This window comes from Hippocampus bargibanti, linkage group LG20 (assembly GCF_051943395.1).
Source record: "Hippocampus bargibanti isolate YZ-2025 linkage group LG20, ASM5194339v1, whole genome shotgun sequence".
NCBI classification, from domain to species: Eukaryota; Metazoa; Chordata; class Actinopteri; order Syngnathiformes; family Syngnathidae; genus Hippocampus; species Hippocampus bargibanti.
The window spans coordinates 7,482,282-7,503,557 of NC_142753.1; the positions used below are offsets into that span (position 1 = coordinate 7,482,282).

At 41.7% G+C, this 21,276-nt stretch overlaps 2 protein-coding genes across 5 annotated transcripts in view; one reads left to right on the forward strand and one right to left on the reverse strand.

The window, feature by feature from the left end:
- LOC148882948 (uncharacterized) overlaps positions 1–16,476 on the reverse strand; it is a 38,218-nt gene extending 21,742 nt beyond the window's left edge. Inside the window, exon 1 of the mRNA XM_089023680.1 lies at positions 15,221–16,476. Within this exon, the coding sequence (XP_088879806.1) occupies positions 15,221–15,316 (96 nt within the window). The 5' untranslated portion in view covers positions 15,317–16,476. The remainder of the gene's footprint in view (positions 1–15,220) is intronic.
- Positions 1,268–14,942, forward strand: LOC148882951 (chondroitin sulfate proteoglycan 5-like). 4 transcript variants are annotated; one of them, XM_089023674.1, is made up of 7 exons: positions 1,268–2,330; positions 5,784–6,519; positions 8,080–8,268; positions 8,464–8,542; positions 9,227–9,289; positions 11,248–11,412; positions 13,861–14,942. In XM_089023674.1, the coding sequence occupies exons 1-7, from the start codon at positions 2,243–2,245 to the stop codon at positions 14,392–14,394; spliced, it is 1,854 nt and encodes a 617-aa protein (XP_088879800.1). In that variant the 5' UTR covers positions 1,268–2,242; the 3' UTR covers positions 14,395–14,942. The 4 variants fall into 4 exon arrangements, with proteins under 4 accessions (XP_088879800.1, XP_088879798.1, XP_088879801.1 ...); XM_089023672.1 differs by having other exon boundaries at positions 1,269–2,330; positions 8,464–8,626; XM_089023675.1 differs by lacking the exon at positions 9,227–9,289 and having other exon boundaries at positions 1,269–2,330.
- Positions 16,477–21,276: the final 4,800 nt, after the last annotated feature.

Below are 21,276 nucleotides of genomic sequence, written 5' to 3' on the forward strand. Positions count from 1 at the left end.
GCATGAAAAAAAACAAAAGCCGAACAAGTTCTGGAATAGCGCTCTGTCATATTTTTAATTCCTGAATAAATTTGTGAATGGCAGTGAATGAGTTAATGACGGGAATGAAGTACATATGTAAAATACAGCCTACATTTCTTCTGGCGATGCAACATGGACACACGGAGGGGGGAAATTTGGACATCCCGTCCACCCCTGACGGGAACAGGATGAAATAACCGACATAGTCTGGCATCAAATAAGATGAGCTATGGCTCCTTTCTAGTTCTCGGGTGGATCCATCTGTTCAACCTACATGATGAAACACACAAAATAACATTTGAGGGAGAAAAAAAAAATCCTGGATATGAAAATGTCACAAATATAAAATGTGCTTGTGTGTATTTACCATGTATTTTATGAGCCGTTTTACAGGCTGTAAATCTTGTGCGTGTATGGCGGAGCATCACTGAATTATTTTTCTTTATCGCAGTTGCCACCGCTCTGCAGCTTTGCTTGCACATATCCGCCATCCCATCTCTGCTTTGGCCAGGTTGTTGAGAGGCAAAATGTGAAGTTTGGACTTGAGTGTGTTTAATAGCCATTGATGGCAAAAAAGTGGGCCAATCCACTCGCAGGGTTTTGGATCAATTGCCTCTTAATTAGGGAATTGGATTGCAACGGGAGAGCGGGGAAATGTATTTGGTGGTGCACCATCATGTATGTACAATGGAAAACTGTGAATATCAAAGATAAAGTGTCCTTGAAAGTTTTTAAAGGTGCTTATAAATGAAATGTATTATTATTATTATTATTATTGGTGGCACTGGAGCCTTGAGATTGACATGTCACGAGTTGGATGTTGGCTCCCTCTTGTGGTAGAAGTTGAAACATCTGAATTAAATGTTTTTTTTAATTCAGTCAAGAGGAATTAATTTCAGTTGTATTTCACTTTCAAGTACTCTACATTTGCTCAAAAAGACATCATTGATAGTTTGACATTTCCTTTGTACTTATATAGTATTGACAGGATTGTAAAATCGTTACCAAGAACAATGCCTCCATTTTATGTTAATTTTAAAAATACAGTAAAGTCTCGTTATATCGATATCGGATATATCGATAGTCCCGGTTATATCGATACTATTTCTATGCACGCACAGAGAAAATTACATGCAAACGGGGTTGGATATATCGATAGTCCCGGTTATATCGATATTTTTTCGGACTCCCTTGAATATCGATATAACGAGACTTTACTGTATTTTATTTTTGTGTCGCAAAACTGATTTTAAACGTGTATTTTTTTCAATGCAATGATAATGTGGCATTAGTTCTTCTCTAATTCCACCATAATTATATCATATATGCTTTAGACTGCATTTTTATACTTTGCACTACCACAAAAAAAAACTAATCCTGTGACTGTAAAGTGACCTTCAGAGTTTTGAAAGGCGCTTATAAATGAAATGTATTATTATTATTATGCAGTTGTACAGTTTAGTCTTCTGTGATTTTTTTTACATGCAATACTTATGTTTTTTTTTTTCTTTTCACCCCACGCCCCCCAACTCCACCCATTCCAATTTTACTGCCGTAGATTGCAAATTTCCCCTCTGTGGGAGGATTAAAGGCTTTCTGATTCTGATTCCTATTTATTTTAACGGGGGAAAGTTGATTTGCTATTTTCAGATGTGCTGTAAATGCATGACCGTGTTTTCAGAACCAATTAAAATCGTATCTAAAGGCATCACTCCTGAAAAAAAAAAGAGAATTTAAACAACAGCACCACCTGCTGGGAATCATTTGACCCTATTTTCCCATTCATTCAGAGTCCCCCTACTTGGTGATTCAAGAGCAGATGCTATTGTCTGGTGCCTTTTCTCACAATATAACACTAAGAGGATTAAGACGTACAAGCTTTTGCATCTTGCAGACCGCGCACGCTGACGGACCAACTGTGCGAGCGTGCGCGCGCTTGCCACTTAAGACACGCACGGAGGCGGAAGACCCACCGGCTCCATTAAACATTCTTTCGCAGAGGCTGCATCCATCAAAAAGCGGCTACTACGGTCAGCATTCACAACGAAGCCGCGTTACTGGCGCGTATGGAATAGCGGACAGGCCACCAAACCGGCACGCGATGGACCCAGACCAAATCAGTTGAATGACGCTAGTGTATTTCGCTCCACTGTCTGAAGAGGATCAGTTGAGCAGCTGAGCGCCCAGAGGAAGGAACCTGATTGTCATCTCACGGCCAGGCATGGCGTGCAACTACGGTGACAGTCGCTTGTGGACCTGGCAGGTCTTTTTTACCATCTCCGTGGTTCTAATCCCGCTGTCCGCTCACGGTAAGGACCACCGCGCGCATACACAAAAGCGTGTCACACCCAGCGTGGGGCATGCAACTAGTCTTGCGTGAATTGTATTGCACCTGCAGCATGTCTTGCATTGGAGTGGAAAGGGGGCACGTTTGAATGAAAAACATAAAATAAAATAAAGATGAATAGGGGAGTCATTTCACACGAATGACATTTCTGTTGTGATTAGGGGCTGTAATTTGTGCTATTTGCTCACAAATGAAATTGTCATACTGTGAGATGATCAGAGAAAGAAAATGACCATTTCCTCCCTGAAATGATGAAATGTAAATGTCTCCACTGCGAGACTAATAAAGGCAAATCCATCCATCCAAATGATGTCATCCACATGCAATCGAGACTCCATCATGTGTGCGTCTCAGACAAAAGGTGCACATGCAGCAGCCGAGGCCGATGACCGATGCGATTTGCATGCCCGCAGGTCAACATGGAAGCAAGCGACTAGTCTCATTTGCATATTTTGAGACTCAGAGGGGATGCGAGGCAACCATGCATTCGGTTGTAGCAGTAGGAATCAAGGTGTGAATCAGGGGAGGGGATGGGGGGGGAGGGGGTATATTGGCTTACAGCCGCTGCCCAGCAACAGGCGGCTCGTACACGTCGAGGGTCGCAGGGGTTCACGTGCACGAGCATCCACCGTAGCATCCCTACCCCCCCATCCTGTGTTTTCTCACTGCGCCCCATGAATGTTAAGCCCACAGCGGCGTTATGACTACAAAACACACACATACACACGTCGTGTTTGCAGTGTTCAAGTGCGCTTCAGGGAAGTTGACGAGCTAGGGTGGCTAAAAACGTCATATGATGTCAAATTCATTTTTCCTTTGATGCAAATTAACTCATTCACTGCCTATTCGCAAATTTACTCGGGAATGGAAAATATGATGTGAAGTGCCATTTCCAAATTTGTTCAGGTTTGGTTTTATCATGCTTGGGTGCCGATAAAGCGCTGGCCATGGCCTCTGGTAATGTTTTTTCCCACAAGGGGGCAGCATTTCCCTTTTTTTTCCCATATTAACGCTTTGTTCCAGCTTCAGCTGTTGTTAAAGTGCTATATAAACCAATATGTATGTATTGCATTGTATTTTGAACAGCCACCCTCATTTCAAGCTCATATAACTCCAGACGCATATAATTTAGAAATTAACACTTTTTTTCAGATGAAAAAAGATAGTCTAAAGATTTCTAACATTGTACTGAATGTTTATATAGTCCTAAAGCTGTGAGTCCTGGAATTTAAGTGAAAATGACAAAAACCCTGGCACTGGAGCGGACACATTTTTGCACATGTACGGCAGTGAATGATTTAAAATGTGCTTATTTTAAAACCGGTGAAAACAGTTAGCATTTAGGTCAATCGAGGTCACTCGAGGGTCACGCTCGTTCGACGGCAGACCATCTGCTTGAAAATGTTACACACCAGCTAACAAAAGCAAGTGGTGACATTTATCACCACTGCCCATTGTTTTTTTGTGCGTGCATCCATTTGGTAGATGGCATCGCTCAAATACTATTTTATTAGGTGTAATAATAATAATAATAATAATAATACAATTTCTTTCTAAGCGCCTTTCAATGGCCACTTTTCAGTCAGACTCGTTACCTTGGTGACAAGAAAAGGTAAAGACGAAGTGGCAGATAAAGGCACAAATCGTACGATTTCAAGAAGGGCGGGTATGGAGGGGTCTTGCACATTCCATTTTCTCCCCTTGTAACCTGTCCATGTTCCATTTAGCACTTGTCAACGTCTAAGACTGCCAACTGCTAACAAAATGAGACATTGGAAGCCTAGACGCGGAAGCAGATTGGCCACCTTCAAAAGAAATACTTTGAGTCAATTGTAATTGGTTTGAACACGTCTCTCAAAGACTTTCCCCCCCCCCCCCATCTCCTCCTGAAAGTTGGCAGGCATCAATTAGTGTGAGGCTGATTGATTAAAAAAACAAGAGCAGTGGCAGCAAACACTGGATTCTCTGTTTCCTGCGACTGCACCCTTGATTCTCTCCCTCCTTTCAACCTGTCTCCCCTTTTATGCATCTCACCATGGCAACCGCGCAGTACATGCGCAAACGCACATACGTGTGTGTGTGTGTGTGTGTGTGAGTGACTGTCATGCTTTCTCAGCCAACGCTAAAGGTTTCGTGCCTTTAGGCTCATTCGGATGGTTTTAACATCAGCGCTTGAATAGTGTGTGGGCCTTAGTAATGAGCTACGCTCTCACTGGAGGGAAAACCAACAGACAGACAGACAGACGGATAGAGATGTCCAGCCAAAGTGCTCAATTGAGATTGGCCGTTAACGTGCCGGAGATTGTGTAGAAGGATCCACTTGAAATTCAATCAACTAGGGAACATGATCGCCAAGTTCACCGCAATTCATTCACCGCCACTGAGGTTTCTTTCCTAATAATTTGTCAAAGGGATGTTTCTTATACCCCCATTGGATCGGCTTGCATTAAAAGGTATAACCTAATAAGTCTTTATTTCCCTGCCTGTGTACCACTGCGGAGGTTTGAGGGCGGGATAAACAAGCAGCCTCTAACCTATGATTCTAAAATCGAATCGACGTAAATCCTCGCCCGGTCTTGGTCGCCAGAGCACATTGGTCAGTCATTCGGTGGGTCTAATCCTGCATCGTCACACTTTGATGACATTGCAGCAGTGACGTGTTTGGCGGTCGTACGTGGTACACGGATTTGTTGGCCCGGTTCAACTTGTGCTTTCTCATCATTTTGACTGAGTTTGTTTTAATGACAGTTATTTGATGAATATCCAATTTGCACAGACACTCTGCCTCAGGCAACTCTGTTGAATATTAATCAGAGTAAAGTCACATTTTTTTTCAGGATAAATGGATACGTGGGGGTGGGAAGGAAAGACAGACTCCAACTGACTTCAGGCAAAAGGCCAGCACTGTTTTTGATTTGGGAGGTCAGTGCCATTTGACTCATTATTGGACAGCTCTGGGGTGATTGTGCTTTTTTTTTGCGCCTGTCATGGGCAGCATTTTCACAGCCCCGCTTTGTTCAGCGGAAAGGTCAGTGCTGTTGGACAGTCTGGATGCATGGCTTGAGGAGCCCGCAATGAGAAGAATGGAGCGTCAGCGTAGAGCGCCAATGCGTATGTGGAACTGTCGCAGCTTGGAATTGAAGCGGATTTACGTGGGACAGGAGATGTGAGACCATCGCTTTCCGTCAATGGATGCTACTGCGCCGTAGACTGGTTGCCAGTCACTGACAGAGCACCAAGAGGGACCTAAAAGCTTTGACCTGCATCTCACAGATCATTCTCATCTGTTTATTTTAGGACCCCGTAACCAGATTTTTAAAGTCATTTAAAGAGTCCTCAATGATCAGACACGATTTTACAACACGCATGACCAGATATAGAAAGTCATCACTTGTCTTTTGCTTTTCATTGACAGGGAGGCATTCGATGGCCAGGCGTCATCACCATCGTAACCAGTCAACCATCAACCAGGAAGCCTTTAATATCAGGATGGTGCTAAGTGACGACTCAGCCGAGCGAGACCACCTGATAGAAGCAGGGAACCCCACGTTTCACAAACATCACCGATCCCACAAACGCGTCCATGTCGAGCCCGATCCCGTGCAGGAGGAGCTCACAGCTGGAGGAGCAGGGCCGGATCAACCTGGGAACCCCTTGTCTGATGACATCATCAACGTGGAGTTCCACAGTCCAGCGCCAGAGTTGATCCAGTCTGATATTGATCAGAACAAGGGGGCCAAGCTTCCCAAACCCCAGAAGCAAAAAGGAAGCAATCCCACCGCCTGGACACTCTCTGACTTTTACGACTACCTGTCCCCTGATGACGATCTCTCGGCATCTGCCCCCACCCAAGAGCCCGAGCCCTCGCCTTCGCCCCCGGCAGACATGGAGGATGAGAATCCCCTCTTGGCAAGAGCTCCCGCTCGTCCGGTCACTACGCAGACCAAACCTGTCTCACCTGCCAAACCAAATCCAGAACCCGGCAATAACGGGGACTTGAGTTTGGGTGGCGCAGTGGGGAGTGACGGGTGCCGACTAGGCTTTGTGCGCTCGGGACCTGGGATTTGTGTATCACAGTGTGACATCGAACCCAATTTCTGCTACAATGAAGGAGTGTGCACTGTGGTGGCAGGAGTGGGTGCTTTCTGCAGGTAATAAACACATGCAGACAGACTTATAACACTTAGTTAGGCGTTCAAGAGTAATTGTTCTTGGACATAATGCATCTATAGAATCCAGACACAGATACACAATGTATCTGCTTATGTGAAAATAGATTAATACAATACATTAAGAGTCTTGCAAGATTTATGCACACCTGAGTAATCACACACACATAGGCTGCTCTCTATAGTAGTCCGGAAAGTTGAATGTAGTTTGTTTTTATTTAATTTGGACTTTGTTTTATTCAGTTACAAATGATTTTTCAAAGTGATGTATTTTTATGTTCCAAAAATGCATTGGTTGAGTTTAGGATTTATTACTTTTTTTAACCTCCAGAAACACAGGCCAAAACCTAATTTTGTCATGTTTATTTGTCAAAAAACGCAAACCAACGATGTATACAGACGGAAACTGTCGGTCAAAAGGAGCAAGTAAAAAAATTAATAAAAGCCAATTGTGATACAATACAGCTGGCAAGGTCAATAGTCCGACGAGGAGTATCTGAAGTCAGATTCCTTAAATACAAAGTGAGATGAAAATCGGGAACGGGTGCTTTAACTGGAGGGCATCGCCCTTCACTTAAAGTGGAGCTGAAAAACAAAACAGACCGACATCATATTTTTTTTGTCCACAATTCTTAAATAAATGTTTCATGTAATAATCTACAACCTGTCAAGAATGAGATTTGGTTGCTTGAAAGTGTACCGTATTTTCCTGTGTATAAAGCTCACCCAAAAGCCTTGATTTTCTTCAAAAGATATCCCTGTGCCATATACGCAGGTGCACCTTATATGTCAAGTAATATTAAGTCACAACAGATCTCGCAACTACTGTCAGCAGCCACTGACTCCATTACCCCCTGTAGAAGTCGTGCGTAACTCCAGCGCCTTATAATGTGGTGTGCCTTATATTTGGAAAACTGATATCTTTATAGATTATATTTGAAAAAAAAAAAATATTCATTGAAAGTGCGCCTTAAAGTCCGGTGCGCCTTATATATGAAAAACATTTGAAAATACACCATTCATTGGGGGTGCACCGTATACAACGGAAAATACAGTAATCTAAATATAAGAACACCATTTAGGATTTGACTGTCAAATATGGACTACATTGTTATTCCATGACACAACAAATTGATGTGCATGGAAACAACTAAATAGCAGCTATGATATCACGGCATATTTTTTTACAAGAGGATTTTACAGACCCTCTCAGCAGTTTTAAGATTTTTTTTTTTGAACCCAAGTCCAATTTAATATGCCACTGAGTGTGTCTGCAACTGCGCAATGAGTCTGTCGCACGCACATTCACATATGCATGCGCACATTCACTGATCCTTTGAGCTTATTAAGGGGTTAGGCCATGGGGGAGAATCCCTGCTTTGGCAGGAAGACCTCAGGACAAGCATCAAACCCTCTCATGCTAAAAACACAGTGGATGTTGTTGCTGGTCAATTAAACCACAACATGGAACTCGGCGGTCTGAGCTCACGCTGCCCAAATGAAAGTCTGAACATGACCGTTGTCTTTTCTCTTTGCATCCAGGTGCAACGTGCAGGACTACATTTGGAACAAAGGCACGCGCTGCGACTGGAATATTACAGAGTTCCAGGTCATGAGCGCCGTAGTGGGTGTGGCCTCTGTGGCACTTCTCCTCTTCTTCATGATCTTTGTGTTTTTCGCCAAGAGGCTGCACCGCCTCAAGAGCGAAAATAAGCGGCTTCGCAAACGCAGGTGTGTGTTTGTTAGCCTAAGTCGTTTTTTTAAAGCCTTCAGTTGCCTCAATTGAACCTCGACCGCAAATCCCGATCACCTAGGTGACTAAAAATCCACATAAAGTTTGAGAAAAAAAACAATTTCTAGCACGCATCTTAATATTTTTTCCCCCACATTTTAGATATTTGTTCAAATTTCTGCTTCTCCCTTCAGTAAGTACCGTCCACAGAGCGCCGAGCCCCAAACCGACGGCCTCTCCGTTTCGACCACCGCCGACGGCTCGCAGCCAAACGTAAGGAAACTGTGCGACTCCCCGCCGCCCGCACCCCAAGCTCACACTCACAACCTGGCGTACTATGACAACATTATCTGTCAGGTATGCGTCACCTTTCCTCACGTTTACTCTCTGCACTTTTCTCCTTCTATTTGTGACTATTTTCCACTTTTCTCTTGGCCCTATGCCCTTACCTTATTAGGTTTCATCCTATTTGCATGGCTGGTGTATGTTTTATACAGACGCTCCCACCTTACAAACGTTCTGAGCGGTCGTACGTAAGGTGAATTTGTTCGTAAGTTGCTATATTTTGTATGGAATGTATGTTAAAGTCAAACACTGAATGGGGAAATATAAAACGCAGACACTCGAACAGTCGTGAATTAATTTCTGAATTGCATGCCAGCAGCCATTACTTTTTGTTATGCATCGCGTCCTCCTGGAGCGTCAACTGGGAAGAGGTATTTCCTTCCCGCCCATATACTCTATGCATCCAATGGCAAGCGAGCTTGCCCGGAAAAAGGCATGCAATACAAAATCTAACTTACAGCTTCTCTGTCCGAACATTTTTCGACATACCCGCAAAAATGTTCACATGTACTGTTGTTCGTAACTCGAATGTTCGTAAGTCGGGGAGCGTCTTTATACGAGTTCATGCGTGGATGTCATTTGATGGCTTTTTACATTCACCGATTCCTTCAGAGGCCATCGCCAACCACCTTTACGTGGGAATTTAAACCCAGAAACTCTTTTAACCACTACCAGGTAAGCAGAGCGGAACGCCCGCATTGGTTGCCAAATTCCGCTCCATCTCTCCCAAGCTTCGCTTTGACCTATGAACCGCCACATTTTGACACCCTGTGCAAATCTCCCCGGCTCGCAACAATATCTTGCATCAATCTTGTTGTTGCCGGAGCAACTAGCTACCTTAATATTCTCCTGAATCCCCAGTATGATTAATCACTTGCTGCTAGGCTCTCTGCAAACAATTATTGAGCGCAAATGAATACACCGCAGAGACCCTCGCCTGCTTTTTCCTTTGCAGCTTCCGAGATATTTCGCTTTTGGAAATGTCCCCGCTGTGGCTTGTGCATGTGTTGCTACTCCTAGCCGCATTCTGTCACGGAACGTGCATGTCAACTGGAAAGTAGGAATATACGAGCGTAGACGTAAAATAATAGATACAGCGCTGTGGAATTGTATCCCCACACTCCCTCTTCCTGATTTCCTTGCCTATTTATCACACACAAAAGGTTTGAGTTCATCAATTTCACGGGGATCAGCAAATGTCAACACGCATGAAACGTTTGGATGTGATTAACACGTGAAGGGAGGGCACATTTTGAAAAGTAGCGTCCGGCGGCAGCCTGCCCGACCGATCGATGGTGGCCCACTTTGGTCTGTGACCTCCAGCTGCCTGTGACATGGCAATCAATGAACGAGCTGACACATGCAGATGCGAAGCGCCTCTAATTTCCACTCAATGTCGTCACACGAGCGCAGTTTTAGGGGTAATAAACAACCTTGCCGGTTACATTTAAAAATAATAGTTATTGAGGCAGATAGAGTAAATTGTAAATGATATTAAGCATATTTAGTTGTGCTGACGAGTGTGTACAAATTCTGCCTGGATGGCATTTTGGCGCACTTCAATTTAAGTTGACGGTTGCTCTAAATGTCAGGTTGAGAGGCTAAAAATCCCTGCAAATGCCAAAGGTGGGATTTGATGCTTTTGGTTTAATGTTAAAATGTAGGTAAGTAGGCAGCTGTGGTGCTCTTTTCAAGATGATGAGTTTCGTACTACATTTATGGCAATATTTTACAAAATGCCATCTTTGAAACATCATTGTAAAAAAAAGAAAAATGTCGGAATTTCCCAATGACCGTGAAATTGAATTTAAAAAAAAAATCAATGAAAAAGTATATGGAAGGATCCCTATGTAAACCCATGCAACCCTAAAACTGACTGTACCATTATAAACAAATCAAGAAAATTACTGTATTTTCCTGTGTATAAGGTGCACCGGAGTATAAGGCGCACCTTCAATGAATACTGTATTTTCAAATCTTTTCCAGGTACAAGGTGCACCTTCAATGAATGGTGTATTTTCAAACTTTTTCCATACATAAGGTACACCCGAGTATAAGGAACAACTTCAATGACTGACAAAAGTTTTCCAAATACAATATATAAAGGTTTTCCAAATATAAGGCACACCACATTATAAGGCGTTACAGTAGAGGCTACGGGGAGGAAATGAAGTCAGTGGCTGCTGACAGTAGAAGCCAGAATTTTTACAGCTCAATATTACAGCCAAAATGGAACTGTATAGTGCCACTTAGCAGTTTTTTTGACAACGATACTAGTGCAGCGTGTTCTACCGGAAACAAATTCCTTGTGTGTTCTACATACTTAGCAATAAAGATGATTCTGATTCTGATATATAAGACACACCTGCGTATAAGGCGCAGGCCCATCTTTTAAAGAAAATCAAGGCTTTTTCGGTGCGCCTTATACACCGGAAAATACGGTATTTCATTCTATACGACGATGCGTCAAGGCAGATTTCTTTTGTTGGCTTGTGCAGATGTACCTAATGCACATTTGAACCAAAACATACAAAGTCTACACACCCGTATACAAGTGCCGGATTTTAGTGAGATAAAAGGATGAATTAGTTGGAGCAAGAAAACATTTAAAAACAAAGTAAACTTCCCAACAGGAAGACCCCAAGAAGCAGGTGGACCCATCCAAGTCCCCGCCAGCCAAGGAAGAAGGCGCCATGAACATCCTCAACTGTCACTCCCCTAAGCATGAAAACAACCGGCCAAACTCTGTGGTCCACGACCACAACCGCAGCCCCAACACCACCGACGACAACGCCGAGGTAAACGTCCTCCACAACAACTTGGTATAGCCGCGTCGATCCGGAAGCGTTCGAGAGCACAAACGGCAGCAAGTTTCATATTGTTTACACGATTGATAAGAGCACACTGTGTATCCTCGACGGTTTTATCAAGTTGTCAATGTAAACACATACTGAATTTCAAAGGATACATGTTTACAAGGCTCCAATGTCAACACTGATTACCTAGTGGGCCCCGTCTCATTTCTTTCCTTCTATCCACTTTTAACTAATGACTGACCTTTTCCTCGCTTGTGACGCCCCTCGCCTTGGTCTTTTGGCCAATGAATTCGCACACTGTCTCGCATTCTGCCCCGTCCCACCTCATCGACTGCGCCTGACCTCGTCTAATTGTCCTTCTCCGCTCGCATGCGTTGGTGTTAATCCAAGTGAAGTGTCTGAAAAATGATTGCTAGAGTGATTTAAAAAAAAAAGTGGAAATTAAGTGGATCTGTGCTTGCAGCTTTTTCATGTTCGGCATTGCTAATAAGTGTCAACGTTACATGACGTTAGAGCAGGGGTGTCAAAGTCATTTTTTGCCGCGGGCCACATTGTAGTTATGGTTTCCTCTCGAGGGTCGTTATGAAATTGGGGAACTCATTAGAATGTTTAAATCCCTTCAAATATTACATATAGAGCACGCAGCAAATTAATGAATAACTCGTTTTCAAATCTGAAGTCAAGAATAATGACTTTTATTGTGGTTGACATCCAAAAATATGAAATTTTGGCTCAGATTTTAGCAATCATCATGGAATTTAACAAGTTTGTTTTGCTTTCGCGGGCCGAAAAAAATGATGTGGCGGGCCGGATTTGGCCCGCGGGCCTTGACTTTGACACCTGTGCGTTAGAGTATTTGCTTGAGTGGATATTGGACTCTTGATATATGAAACACGCGGTGTCTTGGTTTTCAATGTGATTTCTAATACTTTTATGTACTTGAGGTTCTTTTGTACTTTTTGGGCTATACATGGAAGGATGATAGTTATCAGCTGTGGGGAAATAAATCTTTGTTTTTTTTCATTTTACCCAACTTGTCCTTGTGTTATGCTCTACTTTCCCCGTAGTGTCTCTCTCTTTATCTGCATGTCTGCTCACAAAGCTAACGGCCGTCCAGCTGCTCCCTTGCTAATAATAACCGAATGCTCCTGCTTTTGTGCTACTGTAGGTCGCTGACACGCGCATATACACAAAAAGTGACAATTCAGCACCATGGACAGACCTCTATTTCCAAGAATTCCATAGCAGCTTGCAAAAGACACTCGCCAGGCTAACGTATTAGGGACGCTTGCACATTCTAATGGGAACGAAAGCCAATAAATACAACACTAATCATTTAAATGTGTCAAGAAACAAACAGTTGTCATTTTAAATTGAAGTTGTGTGGTCCGAAGGCCAGAAGATGGCATCGATTTGGACCGGTTATGTTTCCTGAAGTTACAGTAAATGTAATATCAAACAATGGCATCGCATATGCAGATTCACAGTCCTTCCTGGGCCTAAACCTGCATTAAATTGTGTCACTAATGGCATCCGGCGTAAAAATTGTGCCAAATATATCATGTAACTTACTTGCTGGGGTCAAAAATGTGCTTTTTCTACATCAAAACCTCTTGTTAAAGTAGAGCTGGTGATACCGTCCACAAGCAGTCGGGTGTTTTTGATTTTCACATCAACAAGGAAATTGTTTTCTTCCACAAAGGTCGTGAGACCATGAATGCCCATGGCTCTTTATCTCCGTGGGTTCAAGCTGCCCCAAATTCACGTCTTTCCTGACAATAACAACAATATAATTAGTATTATTTTTAACTCATTCACTGCCAGATGTGCAAAAAATGTGTCCACTCTATCGCCAGGGTTTTTGTCATTGTTACTCAAATTCCAGGACCCACAGAATATTGAGTTTTAGGACGATACAAACATTCAATGCAGCGTAAGAAACCTTAGACTTTCTTCTTTCATCTGAAAAAAATCCTAAATTTTATGGGTTTGGAGTTATATGAGCTTGAAATGAGGGTGTCTGTCCAAAATACAATGCAATATGTACATATTGGTTTATATGGGGCTTTCACAACAGCTGAAGCTGGATCAGAGCGCTAACATAGAAAAAAAGGGAAATGCTGCCCAGAGGCCATGGCCAAAGATTTATCGGCACCAAAGCATGAAAAAACAAAATGGCACTCTATTTTCAATTCCTGAATACATTTTTGAATGGCAGGGAATGATTTAATTCCTTCAAAGTCAACTCAATGCATGGGATATACATAACCCAGTATAATGAGTCCCTTTTGGGCCCAACGTTGGGTTCATCGTTTCACCCAATTTGGCTTCCTTTTAACAAAGCAGTTTTAAGGGTGTATAACCCGACATTGTCTACAATCCCTCCCCAATTTCCGCACCGCTACTCTACTTGCCGTATTTCTACAATAGGATGGCGTCACAATCGGTCTGGAGGTGCTCCTCCCCAAAGATGCCAAGCTCCGCCCAGAGAAGAGCTCCCCCCTCCAATATGACGTCTTCCTCTACAAGGTCGCAAACCACGGAGATCCGGCTGCCACCAACTCTCATTGCTCCGCCTCCCATCACGCAACCAAATCCCCCCAAATCCCAACGAGTTCATCCAAGGTGCCCAAATCCCCCAAAATGTCAAAGGATCATCATCACAGTTCCCGCGAGCCCCTCTCCGGGCGTCACTCCTCACCGATTTTGCATCTCTCACCCGGGAGGCAGCCGTCACCTAATCGTCACTTCACGCCTGGGGGCTACTCACCCCCCATGCGCCGCCAATCTGACCATCACTCACCTAAAGGTCGGCCTTCAAGTTTTTATTACTCCAGTTTGGAAAGAGAGGATGGAGACATCCGTTTATCTCCTTCTTCTCCTCATCTCACTCATCCTCCCTCTTCACCATCAAGGGCCAAATGCAGCCCGGTTAGCACTCGATCTTTACCGCCAATCTCTTGACTCGTTCCGCCTCTTCGTTCGTCATACACTGAAATTCACGAATAGAAAACCGTTTATAAGCATTTATTCGATCCACTTTGTTGATGAACATGAGCGTGTTTTTTTTTTATGTGCATCCCCGAGATGACAGAGATCACTTGAATACTAGTTTAAATAAAACAGCATGAAATATACAATTCAAGCTTTTTTTAAAAAAAGTGTGTAAACACCTTTAAGATACAGCAATGTGTTTGAAGCCAGAATATGACTATCGCGAATTACAGTCAAACCACATTTGTCAAATATTGTCAAAAATAATTGTCATAAGCACTCAACCGGATCATGTTTCTGACACAAGTACAAAATAAATCTTTTTTTTTTTTTGCAAAACTTACCTAAATCAAGCAGAGTTGGCAGCCCAAAAATAGCTGCGTAGCACAAGTTGATTTTAGCAGCCCAAAACAGGATCTGATGTCCTCTTTGACCGGAATCCAGAGAAATTCATGCTTACAAATTGTTCCGAGGTTTGTGTTGGTAACGTATCAATAAAGTCGTGGATTTTGGATGCATTTCGACTGAAAGGGGTTTTGATATGAAAATGAGCAAATCTGCGTCATTGTGTTAAATGGAAGCAGTAGTAAGAAATGCATTTTTTTTAATTCATCAATATAAAACTAATGAAGCATTGGCAACTCACAAAAGCTAATATATTACAAAACAGATATTTCATTGGAATTCATACAGTGCAATGCAAAGAACGCAATTACTATGCAAATCACCCCTCTGCAGCATTACAGACTGTTGGCAAGGAGTTTTTTTTTCTTACCTCGATTTATTTTTTGCTTACCTTTGACATTTTATATGCTATCTTCTCCAGCGCATGACTAACGAAGCGGTCCATTACACTGAAACAAAACGATTGAACAAAAATAAATTTATTCATGTATTATTACACTGAGACAAAAGCATGCAGACAAGCAGCATGTTGTAACAGGGTGTTCAGAGATCAAACTTTCTTTTTCAGATGAATATCGAAGTGACATTTTAAAAATCAAGGAGAGATCGATCTCACGGGCAGTAAATTGAGAGAAGGGGCGCATACTTCGTTTGTGGCCAGTTGAACGAATCGACGGAAAACATAGTTCCGGTATATTTAAAATGAAAACGAGTGTGTGATTAGTTAGTTTTAAAATCGCAAGTGGACAAGCAGGTGAAGTAAACACATACATGACCACAGGAACATGTTTCGTTGGTATATTCGGTAAATGGAGGACAGAAAACTTTAACGCTAACAACAAAATGGCGACACACGTAATTTGACACTCCAAATAAATTGAAAAAAAAACATGAATTGGAAACGTGCGACAGACAAAGCGAATGAAAGGTTGTGTGAACAAAACATTAATTTACCTCGCCGAATTCATAATTTCGAGTGCGAATTGTATGACTGACAGCAAAGTACACGTGAAAGCTCAGGTGGGTGGAAAGGAGATTGTCGATTTGACGATTGATGACGTCACTGCGCGACGCACACAAATAACCCAGATGCGAGAAAAAAATATACCTGTATAGAATTTATTAAAAAAATATAAAACATTTCAGAAAAGCTTCGGGTGAGTATTGGCTCATGGGGTGCTCGTGGGGAAATTATGCTACAAAAGTCGGGCATTTGTGTTTAAACGTTTGTTTACAGTAATTCGTGCTTAATCTGGATGTCAAGTATATGGAATGAATGCTCATACGGGTTTTCTATACAAATATATTTCATGATTCTAATGGAACAAGTCATTATTCATTAGTATTCTAACCTTATATTGGCTCATTTGGGGAAAGACGTGGAACTCGGACAACTATGCCTGTACACTCAGGATTCCGCACACAGGATTCCGTGTATTCTAAACCCAACAAGTTGGTTGAAACTCAGGTCAAAACTCACAAAATAACCCGTCAACACTTTTTCGAATCAGCCGTCCTCACTTAGTGCCAATGTCTTCGCATTTGTATGAAAATTGTTTTAGTTTTACAGTACCTGTCCTTTTTTATTAGTAGTATTTCATGTTTTGGTACATTTCGCACGGTTTTCTTTCCCAATAAACGGATGACAATACCACATGTTCAGCATTTTATTTAATTTCTATATATACGTATATATAATAAATCATATTAAATTAAAAAAAAAAAACATTTGAGCTCTGCTGCTACCATGTGGACAATCTATGCGCTGCAACCAAAAATATTTTTTCCTTCTGACTTCAGAAAATCAGCCACGTCCCTTAATTTCAAATTCATATGCATGTCTTACATGCGTTCCTACAATTTTTTTCACTTCCCCGGAATCAACAAATTGACTTGAAAAACAGAGCCATCGAGACATGAACATTCATATATTATTCATAAAGATCATTATTCCGTGATATAGAATGGAACGTTGGCGCTATCTAGTGGCATTTGATTGAATCACTGCCCAAGTATCGCTGCTCGATGTAGTTTTTTAAAAAAGTTCGCTCCTTTTGGATTTAATCTTGAATAGTTGTTTGATTTTACACTCTTGTTGCAATTCTTATGTACACTTTATTTGCAATTAATTTTAATGAAATGATAAATTAAGTAGCGTTTAGAATCAGAATCCCTTTAATAGTCAGTCCCACAATGGAGAAAAATTGCATTATGTGTATTTATGTGTATTATTTAATCTTTTTATATTATACAAATTCAAGAACACTCAGATCTCTCCCATTTTTGTTCAGTTTTCATCCAGGTGACAAAACAACATCAGGTAAACTCCAATGAGACAACAGAAACGCTCACACTCATCCACATTTTTGCTGGTCTCTAGTGTCTGATAAATTATTCATAATATCAGACTTGAGATTAATTCCCTTTTCGTGCTCAAGATGTGAATCTTCCATCTCCAGTCACAGACACGTCCATTTCCTTGTTCGCTTTGACTTAAACATCTCACACAGCTTGGACATATAGCACAAGGCTGTGGGGGGATTTATCGGCTGACTCCTCTTTTCTGATTTACTTGGCGGTGAAGAGCACCCCTGCATTGCCAAACGGATCGAATGAAGGTGAAGTTGTCCTTCTCGCCACCTTGTGTCTTTATAAATAGGTTGGCATCAGTCGAAGTGGACTTTTTGTGTCACTCTATGTGATACTTAACGCTCCCTGGAAAGCACCCTGACCTGCTCTCTTCGACCTCACGTCGTAGCCAAAAATGTAAAACAGGGGCGGGGGCTAATGTACCCGTACAATATTTTTCAAAAACATTACGTTGCTCTCAAATATAAAGCCGTGAGGTTAAGTATCATATTTTCTACACAATAAGGCGCATCTAAAAGAAAATATTTATTTTTAAAAGCTGACCATGCGCCTCATAATCCAGTGTGCTTTATGTATGGAAAACGTTTTAAAATATTCATTGAAGGTGCCCCTTACAATGCCTTATAGAAAAGGTTTTGAAATATGTCATTACTTATATTCCGGAAAATACGGTAATTGGACCACCACCATGACACTTTTTTCCCAAATATATTTTTTGTTTCATCATGCTAAAATATAAATCTCCTGAGATGCTAACACTGAAAAACGAGTGCGTCGTGACAACCTCTAGGTTGCAGTGTTGCACCACAAGAGGCCCTTAAAAAGCGTCAACGGTTTAAGATTTGACAGCCTCTGGGCATTTGGTAATTCAATCGCTCATCTGCATCTTTATTTAAATGCACTCTTTTGTCAGCAACGAGATCTGATTCGGTCCGAGTAATAAATAATAAAGCCGGCTATCTATTTGCCATCTATCAGCTAGCTACCTAGCTGGCTATCTATTTGCTATCCATTTTCTATCTATTAGCACATGTAGCTATGTAGATGGCTATTTATTAGTTAGTTAACTGTCTAGCTGGCAATCTATTTGTTATCTGTCTAGCTAGCTATGTAGCTGATTATTTATTCGCTATATGGCTACATAGCTAGTTAGCTAACTGTCCAGCTGGCCATCTATTAGCTATCTGTTAGCTAGCTTTCTATCTATTTGAGTTACTTCCGGGTTGAGTGAACTCTGGCGCGTGATGCTGCCGCTTCTCAGCCGCAGAAAAATCGATCCTGTGACTGTAAAGTGACCTTGAGAGTTTAAGGTGCTAAGAAATGAAATGTATTATTATTATCATTATTATGATCATTATTATTATTTGGGTGACATTTAGAGAGATCATGGCTAGGTGGAATAAGCTGTCTGATGGATTTGGTGCACATGTACCAGTAACGCCTGCCTGAGGGGAGTCGCTGGAAAAGGTGGTGAGCAGGGTGCGGAGGGTCCAGTCAGATTTTCAGCACCATACCAGTAATTCAAATCTGCCCCATGCAAATGATTCCAATAGATGTGATCATATTCCAATGATGTTGTCCCACAAAAAAAATTAAAATGCAAAAAAGCAAAAGAAGAAGATAGTATGCTATCATGCGCGGCAATATTATAAAATATCAAGTCAATCCCTTCTACCCTTTGTGAGCTTTCTTTTGTGTGCGTTTTTTGCCCGTTGCCTTTCATTTGAGATGGGGGGATAAAATGTCAGCGCGTGTACGCGACCCCGAGAGTGTACAAAAAGGAACTGTGTTGTGCTATCCAGACACCCCCCCCCCCCTCACACCTTTAACAGGCCGCTTCACCCAAATGGCCGCCGATTGACAGACTGTCAGATTTCATCAGCGTGCGGACCGAAGCTCTTGACAACTTGTTTTTCTATTGACAAGATGTGAACAAAAAATAAGTAATACAATCATTCAGGCTTTCAGAAATACACAATTATCATTATCACTGTATTCTTTGGAAATTACAGGTATGCGCAAAACATGTCTCCCAAAAAGTCAATAAATAATGACACCCCGATACTTTAGAACGCTGGCTGTTGTTTGGAAGAGGAAACACCTCCTAGAACAACTGAACTGTGGGTTAATCAGAGGTGCGTTAAATGCTAGCAGACATGTGCTAACTCCTATTTTCCAAGCGCTTGAATGTGAATGGTTAATTGTGAACGCAGCCACATCCTCAGTTATGATAAAATGACTTTGTTTGACCTCCTCACAGTTTAAAATGTCTGAAAAAAATTAATTAGGTCATCCAATGGTGAAAAAGGTTTTCAATTTTTTTTGTGTACATATTGTGTACATATATACATATACAGTATATTTTTTAATTACCCATACCTGGCATCTAACAAGGGTGTGTACACTTTTTATAGTCAATCTACATTTTTGTTGCAAAAGTGACTCGAAGAAAAAAACAAATATAGTGATATTTCAACTGGGGTGGCACACACATCACAAAAATAATAATAATGTTACATGCTAATTTAAGACTTTTGACAACACTTTCCTATCCACTCATCCAAAATAACATTAACTCATTCACTGCCATTCTCAAATTTATTTGGGAATTGAAAATATGATGCAGAGCGCCATTGCGGATTTTTATTTTTTGCTTGGGTGCCGATAAAGCGCTGGTCAGACAATGATTTTATTCCTTTCCACAAATGTTCCTTTTTTTCCCATGTTAGAGCTTTGTTACAGCTTCAGTTGCTGTTAAAGTGCCGTCTAAACTGATGGGTTAAAAATTATCTTTCCCTCTGCTTCATGGCTCTTCATGGTGTTAGAAGATGGTAGTAAAATCAGCAGGAACCAAGGTGTTGAACAAAAAAAAAGATTATTTTAATCTTGTAGGCAGCAGGGACATTGTGAGGTCGGTTGAGGATGGCCAGAGAGAGAGAAAGATGGGGAGAGCTTTTATAAAGACGGATAGGATGTGACGTCATGTAAAGGTGGGCAGGATGTGACGTGACAGGAAGTCCAAGAAAAACAAAATGAAATGAAAAAGGAAATAGAAAAGATGTTTTAAAATGTGTTCATAGAGCGAATTGCCTTAACATAAACCAATATGTATTTATTGCATTGTATTTTTGACAGCCACCATCATTTCAAGCTCATATAACTCCAGACCCATATAATTTAGGAATTAACTATTTTTTTGTCATGATCTGGTTGGCGACCAACAGGTGGCGCTGTCGGCCCCGTCTGCACCTGCACGGGTGCTGGTCATCCCGATAAGTGGCAGACCGCCATGTTCGGATTGGCGACCAACGGGTAGCGCTGTCAGCCCTGCCTGCAGCCTCGCAGGTGCTGATCGTTCCAATCAGTGGCAGTCAAAAGGACTCCCGGCACGACCGTTCGGCGTCGGGTCATTGTATGCATTGCATGCAATTGAATGCATTGCGCATTGTATGCTGTGCATGTGTTTGTTTCATCTTGGCAGACTTTTACTCTTGGTTTTTCCTTTGATACTTTGTATTTTTCTGTTCAAATGACTTTAACGTTTTAGATTTTGTTTCTGTTGACTTTATTTTAATACAATTTCTCAAATACAAACTGCTGCTCCCTCCTGCCTGCTTTTTGGGATCCACAACTGCCATCACCACCTTGAAAACCGTGACATTTGTCTGATGAAACAAGAGAGTCTAAGGTTTCTTACATTGCATTGAATATTTATCTAGTCCGAAAACAATATTCTGTGGGTCCTGGAATTCAAGTGACAATGATAGAAACCCTGGCACTGGAGTGGCGACATTTTTGCAGATCATCTGGCAGTGAATGAGTTAAGATGGAGACTTTCAAACACTCCGTGTAGTTCATCCTGTACGTATTTAATGGGCTTGCAGGTCCCAAAGTTATTCCAATCCAACCACAACGGACTTTGCTTTGCGCGCTTCAAGCACCTCAAACAAATCAATGACGCGTTCAAATGGTCTCGCTGAGAGACTGAACGATGAAAGCATTGATAAAGTGAAAATGTCCTAATTGTTTTTTTGTGCCACATAAGTGTAAAAAAAAAGTCAGACGTAGGAAACAAGT

Bases quoted from the DNA above. Each gene is read 5' to 3' on its own strand.
- LOC148882951 (XM_089023672.1), top strand. From the start codon at position 2,243: ATGGCGTGCAACTACGGTGACAGTCGCTTGTGGACCTGGCAGGTCTTT. The intron at 8,627-9,226 runs GTATGCGTCACC...CGATTCCTTCAG, and splicing joins ATGACAACATTATCTGTCAG to AGGCCATCGCCAACCACCTT. The intron at 9,290-11,247 runs GTAAGCAGAGCG...ACTTCCCAACAG, and splicing joins ACTCTTTTAACCACTACCAG to GAAGACCCCAAGAAGCAGGT.